Here is a 20,584-nt window from a genome sequence, read left to right on the forward strand (position 1 = left end):
TTCACATACCTTACACAATGATACCTACGGTATAAGTGCAAGTCTGACCCCATCCACTTTCTTTTCAACTGACACAATTGAAAAAAACTGAATACTAATAATACCTGTTAATAATAATAATAATAATAATAATAATAATAATAATAATAATAATAATAATAATAATAATAATAATAATAATAATAATAATAATAATAATATATTTTAGTACGTCTATCATAATACATTATGTATAATTATTGTATTTTGTATTTTTTTAAATGGAGTACATACGACGAAGATTTGCCACAAAAGTAATTTCAAAACAACTATAAAATGTAGTCACAGAACTTAAATACTTCTACTGCGCATGCTCGTATAGTAGCTCGGTCAACCGTATCCGTCGTGTCGTCTCGTCGGTGGTTGTTTTGCGTTGCGTTGCTAGGCCATCGTTAAGTTGGTGAAGCACGACGGTGCATGCACATGCTAGGCTGGGCCTAAATTAACTATTAAAAAAACCACATACACAGTTGCACTGTTTAGTAATTAGGTAGGCCTACATCTTGTACGTATTAATTAGATCTTCTGCTTCATCATATAACTATAAATCGCCATTGATATGGAAGAGGAGCAGTCTTTACAGTTAGGCCGTGATGAACCTGCGACAGAGGGTACTGATGAAGGGGTCGACACCGCCGGAGAAATTCCTATTGATGCTCTGAAAGACATTGAAGAAATAAAAGAAGGGCTCGATAAAATACATGTGGAGGTTCCAAAGATCGACACGTAAGTTGCAAATCTTTTTGTGTTTATATGATTTCGTTTGTGATGTTGGTGTCCTCCTTCTAGGCTAGTCTTCCTCTACTGAATAATTAATTATTAAATATATTAGCCTAGGCCTACCTACCTAGCTAGGCCAAAGCTACTGACACTGTACTGGACTGCCTAGGCAGTAGGCTAGCCCTAGGAAGTGGGTGCAGATCTAAACCTATAGACCTAAGGTACATAATATTAATAAATAGGCCCAGTCCTACGTTATCAGTGTCATTAATAAGCCCTTCTCCGGCCAATAAATGTAATGCTTGGCTAGGGCCTATTAAGAAGAGCATCACTTCCTTTGTGATGTATAATTTTATTTATACTATTATTTATTCTATATTTTTAGAACTCCAATCATCAATTTTGACAAATTTCCAATCACGTGCAAAGAGAATACCACAAAAGAAAGACTGATTCTACAGTATGCTGAAAACTTTCGTCGCCAGTTCGTGCATCTGTATCGTGACAGGAAACCGCTGTTCCTAAATCCCCTCAATGAATGCAATGTCGAAAAGTTTGTAAGCACAACAATTCGACCAACTCTGCTGCCGTATCAAGAGCTATATACTTATGATGGTTGTGCAGAGTTTGTTGCAGATTATATCACATTTCAAAGGCTAGATTCTCCCATAGAGTTGGTAAGTTAAGTGATTAGACTATAACCAGCTTAAGAAGTGGTTTGGCACAGCAGGAACAGTTTGGTTTCCAAAGCTTGAGGACAAGGTTTCAATCCCTTGATGTGCATTTCACTTGTGTCCTTGAGCTATGTATTATACTTGGAGTATGCATTATACTTTCTTATCTGAGATTAATCAGTGGACCTTTCGGTCCTTGAGCAAGGTATCTGGATTGCTTCTCTCCACCCAGGAGTAGAACTGGTTGCCTGCTCCTGTGCTGATTACAGCGGCAACATTAAAGCATGTAGACTGAATAACAAGGAACAGAAGCACTTCGTCTGCAAAGAAAGGGGGTATATAAATTAATTCAAATAAAAAGATTAATAAAATAAACAACCTGTGGAATCATAATGTGAATGTACTGTATATTTCATGTGTTTATCAGATAAGAGTGAAAGTAGGATGTCGGGCTAAAAAAAAATCATTGTTTGGCTTTATTTTCTCTAATGATGCTCTGACTTTCTTTCTAGCCCAGAAGCCTGCGTTCACCAACCATGATACTTGAGACGCAACAGGGGACCTCCTTTGAGATGAGCACACTGCTTTGCTCCTTCCTTCTCGGAGCAGGCTACGATGCATACGTTGTATGTGGTTACGCCAATCGTGAAACAACGCTGTGTGATGAAATTAGGGAAGTTTGTCCACTTCTCAAGAAGAAAGATGAGGTCTGTTTGGATAAATTAAATTTTAAAAATGGATCTTTTGTTTTTGTTTTTTTTAATAAATTTTATTAAATTTATAATTATTCTTATGTTCTTAAGTTTATATAATATGTATGTCTTGTATGTGTATGCCTTGTTGAATTTTGTTATATTGTGTTGTGTTTATGCTGTCACTAGGGCACTAACATTTTTGGAGGCAAGGATGTACTCAACCCCACCCCCTCCCAAATATTCCATTAGACCCTAAAGAAAATAAGATATCTTTTATGCCTTTGTGTATAATTCAGATTTTGGATTTGGTTATCCGTTTTTGTGTATACTGCCCATGGGACTGTAGACACTTAGCTATTATCTCACTTGTAAGTTGTGAGAGTAAATCCGGTTAGAGGAATTATGGGATGTGTCATGCTAAAGATATGAAATATGATACCATGCCTAGATATTAAGACCTGTCCTAGAAAGAACCTGGAACAGTTGAATTACACTAAAAAGTCAACAATCTATTACTTGTTAAGTTATTCAAGTGATTTGCCAACACGGAAAGTTTGGATGGGTTATGAGTTAAAAGTAGCAAAACAAAAGTATGGCAAGCAGTGGACACACACTCACTGGGAGCCTCTTTTTTATTTTTGCATGATGTTGTTTGCATCATGCTTGTTATATCACATCTTCCCTATTATTACCACATCATATGATTATTATTGTACTTTTATACAATTTTTAGGTGAAGGAAGAAGAGAAAAAGAAAGAAGTAAAGAAATATACTGTCAAGCCACCCAAAGACCTACAGAGTAAATTTATTCGTAAACAAGAATCGAGGAGAACCACGGAAATAGAAAAAGAACTTGAAAAGAAACGACTTGAAGAGGAGCTAAAGCAAGAGGTTAGATCGGATTACAATGTTCAGTTAAAAAAAAGTTTCCTTTCACTGAAGGATTAATAAAGTTTTACTTTGACTTTGATAGTAATAATTTATAATAGTAATAATAATAATATGTTAAAATTGATATTTATAACAATAAAAATATCAATAATAATAACAACAATGTTAGTTTTAATAATACTTACAATTTGTCTATTTTAAAAGGAGCTGGAGAAAGCGCCACCAGATGATTTACATGGTCTGCGCATACACAGCTGGGTGCTAGTCTTATCAGGCAAACGCGAGGTACCAGAGAATTTTTTCATTGAGCCGTTTACTGGCAACTGTTTCCAGACGCAAGATGAAAGATTCCATGGGATTGAATCCATATGGAATAATACAAACTATTGGGTCAACATGCAGGATTGTTCCAATGGCTGCAAGGTATTGGGATATAATATTTTGCTAAATATTAATTTTATTTTTATTAACACTCTGACTGCCAGGGGTTTGAAAAAAAAGTACCAGCCACCGCCAGACATTTTAGCGAATTTTAACACTTTTGCAAACCTTGTTGTGAGTGCGCATGTGATAAGATTGACATGTAATGAATTCTACAAGAACTACAAACATCTTAGATTTACAATGGTACCAAACACTTTATTCTAATCACAATCTGTGACCCGTAACAGTAAAACGAAAGTGACTCACTTTTGGAGATTTACACCATCTCACACGACAAAGCTGAGATAATCGCTCAATGTTAACAAACAAATAGTGAACTACTTACGGTCCAGACTGAATATAGTGTTCAAATTGTTAGTACTTGTCGGTAATTACCCCATCTATTAGATTCCATAAAAAACCTGAAACACAGAGATCTCAAGCGTTGTTTTACCAAACACGGAGATCTTCGTGTTTGGCGGGCAGAGTGTTAAGATTTTATCCAAACGGTAATGTTCTTTCTTTCTTTATTAATATTCAAACAGGAAGCCCCACGCAGCATGGCTGATTTTCAGGGGAGTCCTCCAATTTTGCTATTTATTTTGCTTACAACCTATGAAGAAAACGGCCCCTGAGGAAGTCCTAGACTGTGGCTCCTGGATTACCCTGCTAACTTAACTGCCAATATTGGCTTTAGCCTCACCCCCTCTGTTGTTCATGTTGGGTAAACATGACAAAATAGCATCACCTAAGCAACTACTTGCTTCTCTCACATGACTAAACATCATGTGTTGATATTTGTATGGTACATAAGATTCTATTTTTAGAACCAGCGTGCACTCATCTTATTTTTTTATAATTTACAAATAAAATAATTAATTTATCTTGTAGGACCTGATCTTCGATCTTGGAGATTGCATCAGATGGGAGTATATGTTTCCAGGCAATGAGAAACCATCGTTAGAAACTGCTGAAGAAGATGATTTGGAAGGTTTTGATGATGAAGAGGTATTATATTGTAACAAGTGTTTTTTCATCATGTAATGGTCGTATTTATTTGCTAAATAGTACTTTAATGTTCAACAACTATTAAGTAATAACACATAGATAGTAGTAAGTATAGTATAAGCAGTATGATTGTTGATATATGGTTTGAACTTTGATGTAGTCATGCACACATGAAACTATGAGATGGTTTTTCAGTGTTTAAAAAAAATACATGATGGCAAATTTTCATTTTAAAGGACGAAGAGAAAGAAGAAGAAAAGTATCTTGATATGCCGCCCTCGTGGTCTAGTGAAATCAAACTGACACTGAAGCAGTTTCAGTCAAGGTGTCCGAAGGGCAAGAAGACACTTCTATACAAAAGGTCAAAACTGGAGAAGTATTCCCACTACCTGATGGACGATGGTCTTATCACAAGACTCAGCATGTATAGTGATAGAGAAAGTAAGCAGATGTCTCTAAACATTATCGACAGTTATGTAACATTTCTGGGATTTTTTTTTTGTTGAGGCCAATGAAAAACATTTTTCTCATTTATTGTCTTTCTCTTTGAATCATTGGTTGTTCTGAAATCATAATAAGTAAATTATTTGTGTATGTAATCTGTGGATTTGGATTTATTCGGTGTAAACACCAAGGATAGCCCATGAAAGTCTAGAAGAAGACTTATTTCCAGTGGGGTCCTTCTGGTGGTGATTGGACAGTACACCTGGAGACAATCACCTGCTCTTTTCCGAAGAGTGTACTGCGTTCTTTAACGTGCACATGGGCCATAAGTGCACATTGGACCAACGGCTTAAACGTCTCATCCGAAAGACGGTGCGCTATTGTAACTTGTATTTCAGCCCTCTAGCTGAAACACAAGGAGAGGCAGCGATGGGAATTGAACCGGGGACCTAGAGATCTCCACGGTTCAGCGCACACACAGCGGCTACCACAAGTTTAGCGGAATGAGCTAAGCTGCTCTCAATTTTTAATATATTTTCATACTTCACTCTGATTGCCTATTCTCAATAGTCAATACTGTAATATTTTAGATCATTTGCATACTTCAATCTGATTGGTTATTTTCAATGTGCTTTTAGTGGAAGATATGACACAAGTGAAGGAATGGTACGCACACAGAGCAGACAAACTAGACAGAAGGATCCACAATCTGAGAACAGGACACATTACAGAATACTACAAACAAGGAAGACAAAAGCATCTCAAAGGTAATAAACACCACACATTATTTATTCCTCATTTAGCATCTGTTCTACCTTTAATAATCATTTGCATATGTTACACCTGTATTCGTCATTTCACTGAATTTTCATTTGAGGTTGCACCGAACATCTTTATTTGTATTACCAAATTGTACACCTTTATTTACAGATTAATTGTAAGCCAAAAATATATTTTTATATATGATTCGGAATTTTCACTGTGGTTGGGTATCACAACAACATTTTTGTAGGCTTATTGCTTGGTTGTGCAACTAAACCTGAAGCTCTTAGTTTCAGAGAATATTTATAGTAAAGATAATGATAAGGAAATATTGATAATGTAAACTTTAGTAATGATAATATATGTATCCTTTAGAACATATTTACAAGGCAGCGACCCCTGGTCCAGAAACTGAAAGGACGATGATCTTCTACCACCATGCCAGAGTCGATGGACTTGTGAAACGAGAAGAGTCGGCGACAGAGATGACTGAGCATTTCACAAACAGACGAGATTTTCTGCATTACAGGAATGTTCAATTTGGGAAGAGACAAAAGAAGTTAGAACCAGCTAATGCTCCTACCCACAGCTCACGACCGATATTGGTTGGTACACTTCATCTGAATGTTTTATCTTTCACTACTTCAGTTTTGCTTTTATTTATTTTATTTCACTGCAACATTTCAGGATAATGAAAAATACAACAAAAAGCCCTCCAAGGAACACTATTGAGGGATAGACGAAATATCATATTTCTGTACATCAATAAAAAATATAGTTGTACATCTTTCGTCTCATCTTTTTCCATTGCAGTTTAATGCATGAGCTTAGCCAGCGAGCCGTCTTTGGACGGCCAACAATTATTTAGGACGGCCTTTTTTACCGTGACGGCTGGGATGGCTTGATCTAATCAGCTCGGCCCGGCCTAATTGGACCTGGTCTACCTTTAGCAAATTCTTTATATTCTTCAGATCTGTCGATTAAACTAAATCTAAATTATATTTACATTTGATAAAAATAACCTTTATTGATTGAATGTACATTGTTTTCATACTAATATTCAGTGGAGATTCCCAAAATTATAAGGCTTAACCATTGCCTACTCGGTGAAAAGTTCACTTAAACACGCATTGTTTTAAAAATATTTATACCCTGCTAGGAAATGGACAGTTCTTAGTCGCCCACAACGGCTGCACGTGGCTCTGCAAATACAATACAGTACTTGAGATTCGGTTCCCCGACATAATATTGTTGTGTTCGTAACTCTCTGTTTATAATTTATTCATGAAATACTGTACCGTTAAGAAGATTTGTTGTTAACGTCGCAAGTTAAATTTTATTGGTCAACAAAATACTGTAGGTCTAGGCCTATCTCTTGATTCGAAGGACCTAGAGTAGAATTTACACTAGACTAAGGCAAGAGATGAAGATGCATTTGCATAGTCTAGAAAAATTATGCAAGTGACCGTAGCGTGTGCGCAATATATGTCTATAACTGAAATATCTTTGTGATAGCTAATTCAACACTATTCATTTGAAGACAAAATGCCAACATTTAAACACCTTTAAATGCCCTCTGAAGATCATAATTTTCTAATTTTTTTTCTTATGTTTGGAGGGAGTGTTGCCCCGAATATATTTTTAATTATTTAATTATTAAATATTTATTATTAATAAGATTGATAAGGCATGATAATATGATAACATATAATTCGTCATTAATATTTAACATCAAAGATTTTTCATGTTTCAGAAAATAACCAACAGATTTCATCGAAACCCCAAAAAACCAGCCAACGAGGACATTGCCGAGTTGATATTCCAAATCAAAGATGATCGGATTCAGCTAACGTTCCATCACCAAGACAACAAAATCACAGCTTCCACAAGAGAGTTTATCAAGCCTCAAAATGCTAATGACAAGGGATCCATTCTACAATTCTCACCTGATCTGACCCAGACATTCCAGGTGAACCCACATCAGAAAAACGCTAAGAACTTGGAAGTTTACAACATGTTGGTGGATATGGTGAACCTAGAAGATAAAACAGTTCAGACAGTTAGGGAGTCAGAGGAAGAGGTACCTAAGTCATTAATAAAAATTATGATTATATAATAACAAATATACATAAATTGCATTAAAAAAACCACTGTGTTTTTGCTGGATCCTTGTTTGATCATTGTCAACTTGTTTACATCTGCAAGCCTGTTAATGATGTTAATTAATTATAATGCATGTTTGGTAAAGTGTCCTATAAACTCTTCTCAAAGCACTCTTTTTGTAATACTAGAAAAAATAAAACTAAACAAACTAATCAGTCAACCTAAAAGTCAATCAATCTGTTATCTGTTTATCAATATTTTTGTTTTCAGTTAGTATGCTCCTCTGCTCAATAATAGTGTTAACATTTTGTGTTTGTAGGTTCGAGAGATTCTTGATAATCGATTGATAGAGGAGGCAAAATCAGATCTGAATATCTCGGTGTATGATACTGAAAGAAACGAGAAAGCTAAGAAACACAGGCTGGACAGGGTGAGTCACATAATATATCTTTGACAGTGGCAGCTTACTGCGGCAGTACCCTGGGGTAGGGTTGATTACTGTACATCACCCTGAGATTTTGTGCTTACTTACTTTACAGTACCTTGGGGAAGGCTGGGTTGCTTATCATACATGACCCTGAGATTGAGTACTTTTTTTGCAGTGACATGGGGAAGGGTCACTTACCATACATTAACCTGGAATTGGGTAGCTTACTGTATGGGGTGAGGTTGCTTACCGTACATTACTCTGACTGGGTAGCTTACTGTACCATACCCTGTATCAATAGTGTTAAGCCAGTAAAACATTAATGAGTAAAAATTTATGAAAAATGAATGACTGAAAATTAATTAATGCATAGTATTTGGATATATTAGTTATTGTAACCTACAATATAAATGTATTTAATTATATTAGTAAAAACATAATGGAAATAGTTCTCTGATATTTAAATTGAATTAATACTATTTTATTCTTAATATTTTTATTTTCTTGATAGGAAAAACTGCTTCTTGAAGAGAAGAAACGACGAGAAGAGATGGAGCTGGATTACCTTGCACCATTCTTGGCTCAGAAGGGGGATCCAGATCGTCTTAACAAAGAGCAAGCATTTGATCTGAAGAAAGACTGTCTGGCAGACTTGAAGCAGAGGCTGATTGATAAGGCAAACTTGATCCAGGCCAGATTTGAAAAGGTATTTATAAACATGCAGGGAGAAGATTCCGGGGGCGAATATGCTATACAAGATTTATAGACATTCTTAATTTTTATTCAGCTGTAATCTTGACGTAGATACTCTGGATTAAGATTATTGACTATTGCTATTATACCACTGTGTAATTAGGCTGGCTGTCAATATCTTTAGACTGCTTGGATGATATACTGTAATGATCATTTAGGTGATTTCTGTAGGATCTGAATTTCTCTTCCCACCCATATTCAAGTATAAGTAATATACAGAATGATAAAATTAATAGTATAGTACTTTCTTCCTTTTATTTGGCATCATCAATACATACAATATAAAATACAGTAAAAAACATTAAGATGCAAACATTTAAGAGACACGCACTATGAAATCAGGTAAAAAGATGTCAGGGATAACACTTAAAAGTCATTTAAAATAAAACAACGTATTTCCAATGTGGTCTTTTTGTAAATTTTAAAGGCCAAAAATAAAACAAAAAGTAATGTACTCTAGGAGTGGATTATCGAATCAAAAGTGATGATCGTCATCATTAGTATTTATCATCATCATCAACAATGTTTATCATCAATAATCATCATCATCAATATTCATCATCATCATCAATATTCATCATCATCATCAATATTCATCATCATCATCGATATTCATCGTCATCATCATCATCACATCATCAATATTCATTGGCATCAATAATGTTTATCATCAATATTGTTCATCAACGTCATCTTCGATATTCATCTTCACCAATATTCAACATTATAATCACTAACATTATCATCAATATTCATCATCATCCTTATCAAGTAATTACAAAATATTCTGTGCATCATTTTACCAGGAGACTGCAGAGCTTCAGAAGAAGCAGCAGTGGTACCAACAGAACCAGGTGAACATGTTGAAAGAGGATGAAGAGGAGTACCTGGAGTACTGTAGTGAAGCCATGTTTAGGATTCACATCCTCGAGTTGAGACTCAACAGGTGAGTTACAATCAAAGTATCCACTCAAATATTAGTGAGAAGTATTGAATCTGCTCATAAAATTGTTTTAGTTGTGATGTCATAAAATCCCATGAGGAGTTCTCACGTCATCGCCATAATTATTTGATCCTAGAATCATCATCACTTATAATATTAATAATAAATTGATACATTTTTATAGTACCTGTGGGTAGAGAAATGTTATCATGGTCTCAGAGGTGGATCCAGAGAAAAATCTGAGTGGGGGAGCCATATGATGTGCGAAGCATCAAGCAGGGGAAGGGAGGTTGGGGGTGGGGTTTGGTTGTCTATGAGATTTTTATTTAGAAATGCTTGACCATGGCACTGGTACATGAAATTTGAATTTTGAAATTAGCTCGTTTCCCCCACTCCCTTTTTCCTTTTATTTTCTTCTCTCTTGTTTTTTCCTCTTCTTTTTTAGGGAGGCCCTAGACCCCATTGTCCCACCTATGAGTCTTTTGTGAAAAAAGTTGTGATTTCAAAATGGATTTGAAGTTGCTTTAGTCTATTTATTTACCTTTTTGGGGGAGAATTTAAAACAGCCTTCACATGGCCCTTCCTGCAAGTAACCAGTGGCTGCGCTACAGGGGCACAGGAAAATTTTCTTTCCCCTCCCCCCTCCAAAAAAAAAAAAAAAAAAAAAAAAAAAAACTCTAGAAAAAAAAAAAAAAAAACCATCAGGGAGAAAAAAATGTGAGGTCTCACCACGAAATGAGACGCATCGTTGGTGAAATCATATTGAGATATTCACCAGAACAGGCCAACAGGTCAACATTTTTACAAAATTTTGATTGTAATGTTTTTGAATAACTTTATACTTATATTTTATGACTGTATACTTTGTAAGTGAATTTTCTTGCCAAAACAGTGTTATCTGCACATATTCTGTAACTCTAGTCATATTATTTGTACAGGTTAGTTTATCTTTGAGGCTGATTTTCTCAAAACGTGATTGTTATACACCTAAACTTTAAATGATCACATCTCTGGGTTTACTATAATAAATAGTAGAGAAGCCATTCAAAGACCAAATGAAAGCTTATAATGTAATCTACCCACACGGTTACCTTGCCTTCTCATTTTTTTTTCCTTTGGATCTATTACAATTTAATGAGGTGTAGAAACTGTTGATCAATCTAGTCCAAGGAGAGGAGAGTCTTCATTAATTATTTTCTTATTTTTTCCAGACATAAAGAAATGGCCCCACACAAGTATATGGCGTTGGAGCAACGGTTAAGGACAGACGCTCGTCTTGCTGAGTTCTTTTGAAGCTGACTGAATAACTTGATCCTAAAAGAAATAAACTAATTTGACAATGAATTTTTGGAGCTCTTACTAAAAAATATTACGAAAACCATTATCACATCAAACTTGCAGAAGCTTGTAAAATATATTTGAAAAAAAGAAATGAGAAAGACTGGTTAATAAATTTAAATAGAATTATTTATCAACGAATAAACTTTTGTAAATATTGCAGGAGGTGTTCCAAATGTAATGTAAATTAACATTATTTGAAAAAAATATACTTTTTGTTATAGAGTATTAATAAAAAAAAAATGCAATGTTTGGATTAGTGTGAATAAATTATCTACATTTTATTTAAAATTCAAAATACATAAAGGTTAATCATACACATACACACATATAGGGTATACATAGGGTATATATATATAAAAAATAAGTAATAGGATTGAGAAAAAGGGATCCCGCCAGAGCCGGCACGGTTCCAAAGACCCTGGTGAAACAGGAGCTATGGGAATGTGAGTCAGTCAATTGTTGTCAGTTCAGGCAGCTTTTGGAAACATCGCAGGCGTGTATCTGTGGGGGGCGGGGGTGGGGTGGTGAACGTGTTTTGAAGAAATAAAAGTTACATAACAACCTATATACTGTTTCCATTAGTAGTCGTTTCCTTTTTGAAAGTAAATTCTTATCCTACAATCATCATCATTATTATCAACACCATCATTATATATTATCAACAATCTTTATCAACAATATCATCATAACTACCGCCACCATTGTTATCATCCTCATCATCATAAACAGGGGCGGATCCAGAGGGGGAACCGAAATGGGTTATGATCGAGAGCTACTGACCTAGGTAGTCTGGGGAAGTTCCCCTGAGAAATTTTTGTTTTCTGACGCCCGGAAATGACCTCTGAGGCGTTTTGGGCGATCAATAATTTCTTTTCTTTCTTTCTGTTTTCCCCCCCCCCTTTTTTTTTGTTTGCCTTTTTTGTTGACTTTCTAAAATGGGGGCAGGGGCCGTCTCGCTCCACTTCCCAAATCCGCCCCTGATAAAGGAATGGCGCTTAGAAAAAAAAAATGAATTGCTTTGATACCTCAACAGGTGGTGTTTTAAATGTAAACAATACTGTATGTGGAGTTGAAAGACTACGAAGGAGAATCAATAACAAAATGTGAGTACAGTATTGAACATTTTGCATCGTTAATTCAATAGAAATGAGATTTGTGTCATCATACAATGGTTATTATTTTGAATAAGTTTGTTAGGCATTGAAGGCATTGACAATTTCCTCAACAGAGGCATGCATTGACATGGCTGCATTCCATTCAACAACAACAACATATATTCCAAGTGACTCGCTAAAATATGGCAAGATGCTGGTTAAAGAAACTTTATTTACCGCTTAGGGCTTGATAACAAGTTCCGTTCGTTGTTTACATTGTAGATTCGTATCTGTATTTTCTAATTGACATTACATGAAATTTATTATCAAGAATCTTGTCATTATCTAGTGCACAAATTTTTATCATGAATATTATAGAAAATTAGTTAAACGTCGAAAAAAATATTTTATATTATATTATATTATTTCTAAATGACAATGAATTTGAACGACGTAGGCTCCACTGTCTTCATCAATTGATATTAATACGGATATGTACCTCCATGATGTCGATATCAAATAGGCCTATATCTACCAGTGGCGAATTAGATATTAATAATTAATATCGACACGGATATACACTTCCATGAAGTCAATATGAAATAGACCAGAGGCGAATCCAGGAATTCAAACATAGAGGAACATAGGGAGAGACTTTCGCAAATGGATTTATAATTATGGCACCTTTATTATACTTCGGACCCCCATATTCTCGATGACCGGAAATGAATTAAATTTGAATACAATTTTTCTTTTTTTTTTTTTTTAAATTTTGAATAATTTACGGGGACCGATTGCACATCCCCACCCCTAATCCGCCACTGGCTAACAGCTGTTAAATTGTATTTCTTCGAAAATATTGACCATCTTATATAGGCCTATTTGTGATAATAGTAATATTGAGAATTAATAAAGCGCCGGTATCCGTTTTGTGAAAACGCTCATATCGCCCCTCCAAAAGAAATTCGAAATATGAAAAAACAAAATCAAGGAAACCAAACCAAACAAAAAAGAAAAACAGAAAAAAAGTTTATTACAAGAGCCGTAAATGGGTGAGCGTCACTCTCTCTATGTGGCCATGTATGCACGGATACTCTGCATAAGGTGGTATGCTGAGCTCCAGTATAACCTATGCTCTAAATAACTAAAAATTGTTATTTTTTTTAATTCAAAAGCAACCTGAGCCTTGCTCATGTAGTCCGAGTTACCATAATTAAAACTAACGTCGCAAACCGGGGTCTGTGTATATAAAGATTATAGCAAAAGTATTGCTGACAGGAAAAAAATATTTAAAAAGATTTTTAATTGTAGGTTAATTCTTAAATAAAAATATTTATTTATGGAATTATTTTTTTCATGTATCAGCTCATGACAGAAAGTATAATCTTTAAATTTGATGGCCTGGACTCTGTCCTGACGGGCGTTCCTGATGCTCTTTAATTTTTACTTTTCTTGTTCACAATTTTTTTTATTTTGCTTCACGTGTTGAACATCGAATAAAATCAATCAATCAGCTAATAAATATATCATGAAAAATTCTTGTATGAAGATAGTACTATGTTTATATCAAATGTTTGAATATTGTATGAATCTATAAACTGTATTTATATCAATCGAATGGCACACTTTTATACATTTCATTCACATGACAATCGAATGCTAAAATAGTTTGTGTTCACACTGTTTCAATCTTCTAGGTCTTCACAATACAACTTATTTATTAATCCTGGTGATACTATAGGCCTACTACCGTAAAACCTCATATAGAAGCCCAGTGGGCTTAATTTCGAGAAGAAGTCCATCTCAAATTGAAGCCCCGCCCCTCCCCCGCCCGAATTTGAAGAAGCAAAATTAATTAAAAACAAGCTTGGTTTATACAGTACAGTGGGTTACTTAATGCCGGTTAATACACTCCATGATACAGATTGATATGTTACTGTGGCCCTATTTATTATTATAAAAGTAATTCCCAAACATTTGCAGCTTACATTTTGAAAAAAAGACGCCCCCTCTTTACTTAGCAAAAGTGGCCTCGTATCGAAAAGAAGCCCATCCAAAATATGATAATGCTGACACGAAGAAGTGTAAAGTACTATTCTGTTGTATCAGCACATTGTCCATACATTTCTGAATATGATATGTTCAGGTTGGGATGCTAACTAATATTTATTTATATTATGTTGTTGATACTTCGTTATAATTCTTTCTCTGTTCCTAAATATTTTCTCAATATTTTTTCTATTCCAGTGAGGTAACCGACGAATCCACAAATATCATCAGAATGCCCAAAGTCGATCGAATGGCAACACAACTTACCAACTATTTGTGAAAAGCCAAAGATGTTGTCAAAAATCAAGCTTCCGGCAAAACTGGATATGAACTCAAATAAATATATTGTGATTTTTTAAATACATTTCTCTGCAAAAATCTCAAAATAATGTTAGCAATAAGTATTAATCTTGTAGGTTTTATGTTGATATTGTATTATTTCTGTTTATCTTAATAATAGAGAAAGTAAACGTAATATTGTTGCAAAGAATATAAACATATGTAAGGTAATGAGATATAAAATTTTGTGGATTAAAATCAGGTCTATTAATTTTTGCCGAATGTGCATGTATTAATATGTATAAAATTAAATGCATACATCCTTGAATAAATATCAATTGCAATTATGCATTTCTTCTCATCTTATTCAATGTCTGTGTTTACTTTAATAAATTCAGTAGGCCTAATTAAAGTATCTTTGGCTTAAGCCAAACGTGAAGAAGAATTGCTACATCAATATTAGCTACTTTGCCTATTAAACTAGCAATGAAATCATTACGAGGAAGCCCTCAACAAATAACATAAAACCGGAAATGACGTGGTTGCTAAGCAACAAGCTCATGCATAATCATGAATATTCAGTAACACCTGTTCTAATTAGACTAACAATAAAATCTTTTTGGTCGATTTTGTCAAAACTGAGCTAAAAGTTTTTATTGTTAGTCTAATGAGCACAGGTGTTACTGAATATGCATGAGCTGTAACCTAGCAACCGACGTCATTTCCTGTTTTGTATATTTGACGGCACTTTCGAGGACGCCCTCGTCAACTAAAAACATAAAACCAGAAATGACGTATTTTGTTTGTATGATGTGAATATTTGAAAATATTAGTGTTTATAAAATATAGTAGTAGCCTATAATACTGGTATATTCGATTTGAACTGATTATAAATTAATTATATACTGATTAATATCATGAAATACTGTATATATTATTAATGCAATTACGACAAAGGAAGTACACACAATCATGTATTTTAATTTACACGTCAGTTACCTTTTATTTCTTACATACTCGGAAATGTTTCATCAGAACTATATAAACGTAACATAAATAAAACACAAACTTTGTTTCATATAATGTAATATAATGCTTGTGTCTAATTACATTTAAGTATGCAATATCGTTCGAGGATTACTTGTCCGTTGTACAAGAAATAGGCCTAGATAGCTTGCAAATTTAAATAAAATTCCGATGATCCAGTGGTATAAAACCTAATAAATATCTGCGCGCGGTTATTTGCAGAAGACCTCACAGTAGGCTACATTGTGTTCCGGCAATTTGATATACATCGCGTTCCGGTGACAATGATTGTAGGCACATCGATCTCACACTTCTTGATGGATCGGTAGATTTGACATGAGACACTGAAATATAAAAAGATTGAACTAGTGAGAAATACATTCAAAATATATTTTCCATTTTTTGGCAGTCATTCATGAGGTATAAAAATGCAAATTCAGAAAATAGAATGGATTGTTTAATCGATTTAATACATTCTGTAAAGTGTACATGTTAATAAAACGTTATTTTAATAATGATTTGGATGCGTATTTATTAACGATCTATCGTAGCCACTGCTTTAATTGTTTATTCTTGTTTGCTGGATTGAAAGACTTTTTTAATCATACTTGTTATCGTTGATATATAAGATGTGTATAAGAGACAGGTCCATACATTTCTGAATATGATATGTTCAGGTTGGGATGCTAACTAATATTTATTTATATTATGTTGTTGATACTTCGTTATAATTCTTTCTCTGTTCCTAAATATTTTCTCAATATTTTTTCTATTCCAGTAACCGACGAATCCACAAATATCATCAGAATGCCCAAAGTCGATCGAATGGCAACACAACTTACCAACTATTTGTGAAAAGCCAAAGATGTTGTCAAAAATCAAGCTTCCGGCAAAACTGGATATGAACTCAAATAAATATATTGTGATTTTTTAAATACATTTCTCTGCAAAAATCTCAAAATAATGTTAGCAATAAGTATTAATCTTGTAGGTTTTATGTTGATATTGTATTATTTCTGTTTATCTTAATAATAGAGAAAGTAAACGTAATATTGTTGCAAAGAATATAAACATATGTAAGGTAATGAGATATAAAATTTTGTGGATTAAAATCAGGTCTATTAATTTTTGCCGAATGTGCATGTATTAATATGTATAAAATTAAATGCATACATCCTTGAATAAATATCAATTGCAATTATGCATTTCTTCTCATCTTATTCAATGTCTGTGTTTACTTTAATAAATTCAGTGTATATATATATATATATATATATATATATATATATATATATGTGTATATGTTATTTGCCATACATCAAGGGCTAGTGCTGTTTAACTTTGCATTCGCGTGAGTGTAAAGAATAAATACTTGAACTGGGCTTGACTTCCCAACAAAGCCTCCATGGGCTCAATGGTAAAGGCGTCTGCATAGAAAACAGAAGGTCTCGGGTTCGAATCCTGGTTAGGGAACTTATTTTTCACTCACAGATTCCTCTTCTTTAACGTTCAAAATTTATTTACAGTATATATATTTATAGCATTACCGTAAGAAGATTTAGAGTTTATCTGTATATCATGATTTATTTATAAAAAGTGTTTCTTTTTTCAAGTTTGTACCTGTTACTTCGCTTGAGTCAAATAAAATTCATAGGACAAATTGAAATTAGAAAAAACAAAAATGTAAGTTGGCAAGTAATGATCATAAATATTCTTTAATAACAATTTCATATTAATTTGACAAAAATTTCTATACCAGTATAACATATTTTTTACATTCCAAATGTCACAATATTACAGAAGATTGTTGATTATGCTATTTTCCCCAAACCTGACCAGTGGTGGATCCAGGAATTCAAAATAAAGGGAAGGGGGAGGGGGAAGGGAGGGACTTTCTCAGATGGGGGAGGGGGTTAACACCACCATTGTGGGCTGAGGTATAAAACACTGATGATTATGGCACTTCTAGATAACTGGAAATGGCACTCTCAGATTTAATTTGAAATATAATTTTCTTTCCAGCCAACCCCCGCACCCACCCTCTTGAATCTACCCACTGCCGACATATTAATGCACTACTACACAGTACGTAGAAAATAGCAGATCCGGACATACTGCATATTCAGCACGACAACATATCACTTTGGAAAAAGTGAAAAAATAGCATCTTTGTTGAATTTTCCAAATGCACATTTCTGTTTTAATATCATTACTCATGAAAATAATGTTGAGGCATGTTCAAATTAACTTATTGCATTTTCTTTACTCTGATTATTAAAGAAGGCACTTAATGTTAAGCATATTGTATATAAATGAATAAATTATCATTAATATCAATAATACATTTATTATCTGGGCGAATGGGAGCAGGATGGTGGAAAAGGGTCTTTGTTCATAAGTTTATTTCACAGGCAGATCAATTTTTCAAACGGGAGGACACAACAGTCTCAGAATAGGTAAGTGAGTAGCACATAACCTTGATTTGCATTGAAAATTTAATGGCAAAACGGGTGGCACGTGCCCCCCCCCCCCGTATCCCCCCCCCCCCCCGTATCCCCTACTGGATCCGCCCCTGGGGCCTTTTTTGATTTGCCAAGGTTTCATTAATTTGTCTTGTGCTCATCTGTGCGACAAAATCTGGTGTGGTGCAATCCTCCCTGCACAATTATAAGTATATTGTCCTCGCAAAGCTTACCCTTCTTAACCACCGCTACCAATCCCCACTACTAGCCCTACCTGCCATTCTCACTGTCCTGGGCCCCCACTGGAATTAATTTGGCCTATTTATATAAAGCCAACTTACTTATCACGTTATTCATTCTCTCTATATTATGTAAATAATTAATGCGTATCAATCAATTAACCATTACCCTGCTTTCCATCTTTCATACCCTACTCTTTGTCACCCCTACCACAGTCTCCACACCACCCTACCCTGCAAATGAATGGAAACATAATTTAAACATATTCATCATGATTTTACACAACACTAAGTTTGGCAGTAAGACATGGTATCACTCACACCACTGCTAAAAAAACAAATAAAATATTAGATAATCTAACAATTTCTGCTTTGAACAGCAGTAATATTAAGAGCATATCACTCGTCAGTTTTCTAACATCTTATTGTGCTTTGGCCATTTTATGTCATCCAGGAATTCCTCCATTCTCCTTAGATATAATTTCGTAAATAAATATTCTAAATTATATTTTAAACAGAAATAAGTAACAGTAATGTAAACTTCAAAAATCACATCAACATAATATACAGTATATAACCTATACTTTAATTATGGTATTAGAATAAATAACACAAACATATTTTCTGAATTATTCTAAAATCAACTTGTTTAAATACATCAAATAATCTCCATGATTTCTTATCATAATTCTTTATCTAAAACAAATATTTATTTAAAACATTTTTACTAAATTAAATTGTAAAAAATGTTTACCTAATCTTCACTGAAGCTATAATTGTCTTGATGCAAAATTTAAGACATTATGAGTGCAGGTTACAATATGTGACTTAAAAATGAGAGCAACTTAGCCCATTCGACTGACCTAGTAGTAGCCACGGTGTGTGCACTGAACCATGAAAATCATTTCACACATGTGTTTGGTCCTAGTTGTGCTTCCAGCGCTGTTCGTACTCACAATAGCACACCGATTTTCGGTGGAGACTTTTAACCCATTGTTTCTGTCTACAATATGTGCACGTTAAAGAAAACAGTAAAATCTTCAAAACAGAGCAAGGTATTGTCTGCTGGTGGACTTTCAATCTACCACCAGAAAGTTCCTAGTCCTTCAATTTTTGTGGTTATTCTTGGTGTTTCACAATAGAGAAATCCAACGACAATACAAGATATTGAAAAAAGTAGTCGGATAATTCACAATACCATTACAATACACAATATTTCCCATCATGCAGTGTTGGAACTTGGGGTGGATTGCTTTACAAGCCAGCATTATCACATAGGTGGTCTTATGATAGTCACCATGTAAGACTGCTATTGACTATAAAACACTCCTAGCTAAAGCAAACATTACTCCATCCATAGCCATACTGTTCTACATTATTAATAGCCAGTTAACTGTTTCTAGCATGGTATAGCAATGGTCTACAGTTATCGACTACCTACATCACGACTAGTCGACTACATGTTTACAAACCGCTTTGAACACTCTGCATCAGCACTTGGTCAATTTGTTATCGCATTAGATCATCGGAAGATTTGTGTCCTTGGTTGGTCCAACTAGCTTCACAAGAATATCCTGAAACACTGACAACGATTCTGACAGTCCTGATGGATGATTGACAGCCAGCCATAGTTGCTTGTAACGCTCAATCAGTAGTAAAATCCTGTAAATAATCAATTATGCTTAATTAATTAATCATGCTAATTAATTCATCTGTTTATGCCAATAAACAGGCACGTATCCGGGGGTGTGATGAGTGCGTTTGTATCCCCACAAATCAGAACAGTCGAGAATGTGCTAAATATAAGATTTGCTATTTTCTATAATTAAAATTCAAAGGGAACTTTAAATCTTTACATTTTAACCAGCAATCTATTGTTAGTATTTGGGCATTAAAGTTGCCGTAGTAATGAAAAATCAAAGAATTAAAAATATAGACCAAGAAATAAATGCTTATGGGAGACTTAAGTTCATCATAAAATTACTTACTTATTTGCAGAATCTGTTTTGGCAGTTGCAGGTAGATTTGTTATGCCTACATTTATGACCTTTAATCCCTCTTGTTTTTCACTAGGCTTCATACCAGATACCAGAAGTGATCTACAAATTCTGAAAAATAAAGAGTAATTAATTAATAATATATATATATATATATATATATATATATATAGCATACACTGAAATATAAATCAAGGTAGCTGTTAACACTGTT

The 20,584-nt window shown here is 34.2% G+C and overlaps 2 protein-coding genes across 2 annotated transcripts in view; one reads left to right on the top strand and one right to left on the bottom strand.

The window, feature by feature from the left end:
- Positions 1–419: 419 nt before the first annotated feature.
- On the top strand, positions 420–11,220 carry LOC117125399 (dynein regulatory complex subunit 7-like). The gene is made up of 14 exons (XM_033271915.1): positions 420–765; positions 1,145–1,436; positions 1,946–2,140; positions 2,862–3,020; positions 3,225–3,443; positions 4,335–4,451; positions 4,688–4,892; positions 5,534–5,662; positions 6,033–6,262; positions 7,411–7,737; positions 8,080–8,190; positions 8,699–8,893; positions 9,747–9,886; positions 11,095–11,220. The coding sequence occupies exons 1-14, from the start codon at positions 599–601 to the stop codon at positions 11,174–11,176; spliced, it is 2,568 nt and encodes an 855-aa protein (XP_033127806.1). The 5' UTR covers positions 420–598; the 3' UTR covers positions 11,177–11,220.
- Positions 11,221–17,356: 6,136 nt separating this feature from the next.
- LOC117125369 overlaps positions 17,357–20,584 on the bottom strand; it is a 24,779-nt gene continuing 21,551 nt past the window's right edge. Inside the window, exons 21-22 of the mRNA XM_033271859.1 lie at positions 20,362–20,481; positions 17,357–20,035 (exon numbers count right to left, since the gene is read on the bottom strand). Of these exons, the coding sequence (XP_033127750.1) occupies positions 19,891–20,035; positions 20,362–20,481 (265 nt within the window). The 3' untranslated portion in view covers positions 17,357–19,890. The remainder of the gene's footprint in view (positions 20,036–20,361; positions 20,482–20,584) is intronic.

The sequence above is a fragment of the Anneissia japonica genome, unplaced genomic scaffold (assembly GCF_011630105.1).
Source record: "Anneissia japonica isolate Jap-2015-1 unplaced genomic scaffold, ASM1163010v1 scaffold2003_len1103335_cov173, whole genome shotgun sequence".
Classification (NCBI taxonomy): Eukaryota; Metazoa; Echinodermata; class Crinoidea; order Comatulida; family Comatulidae; genus Anneissia; species Anneissia japonica.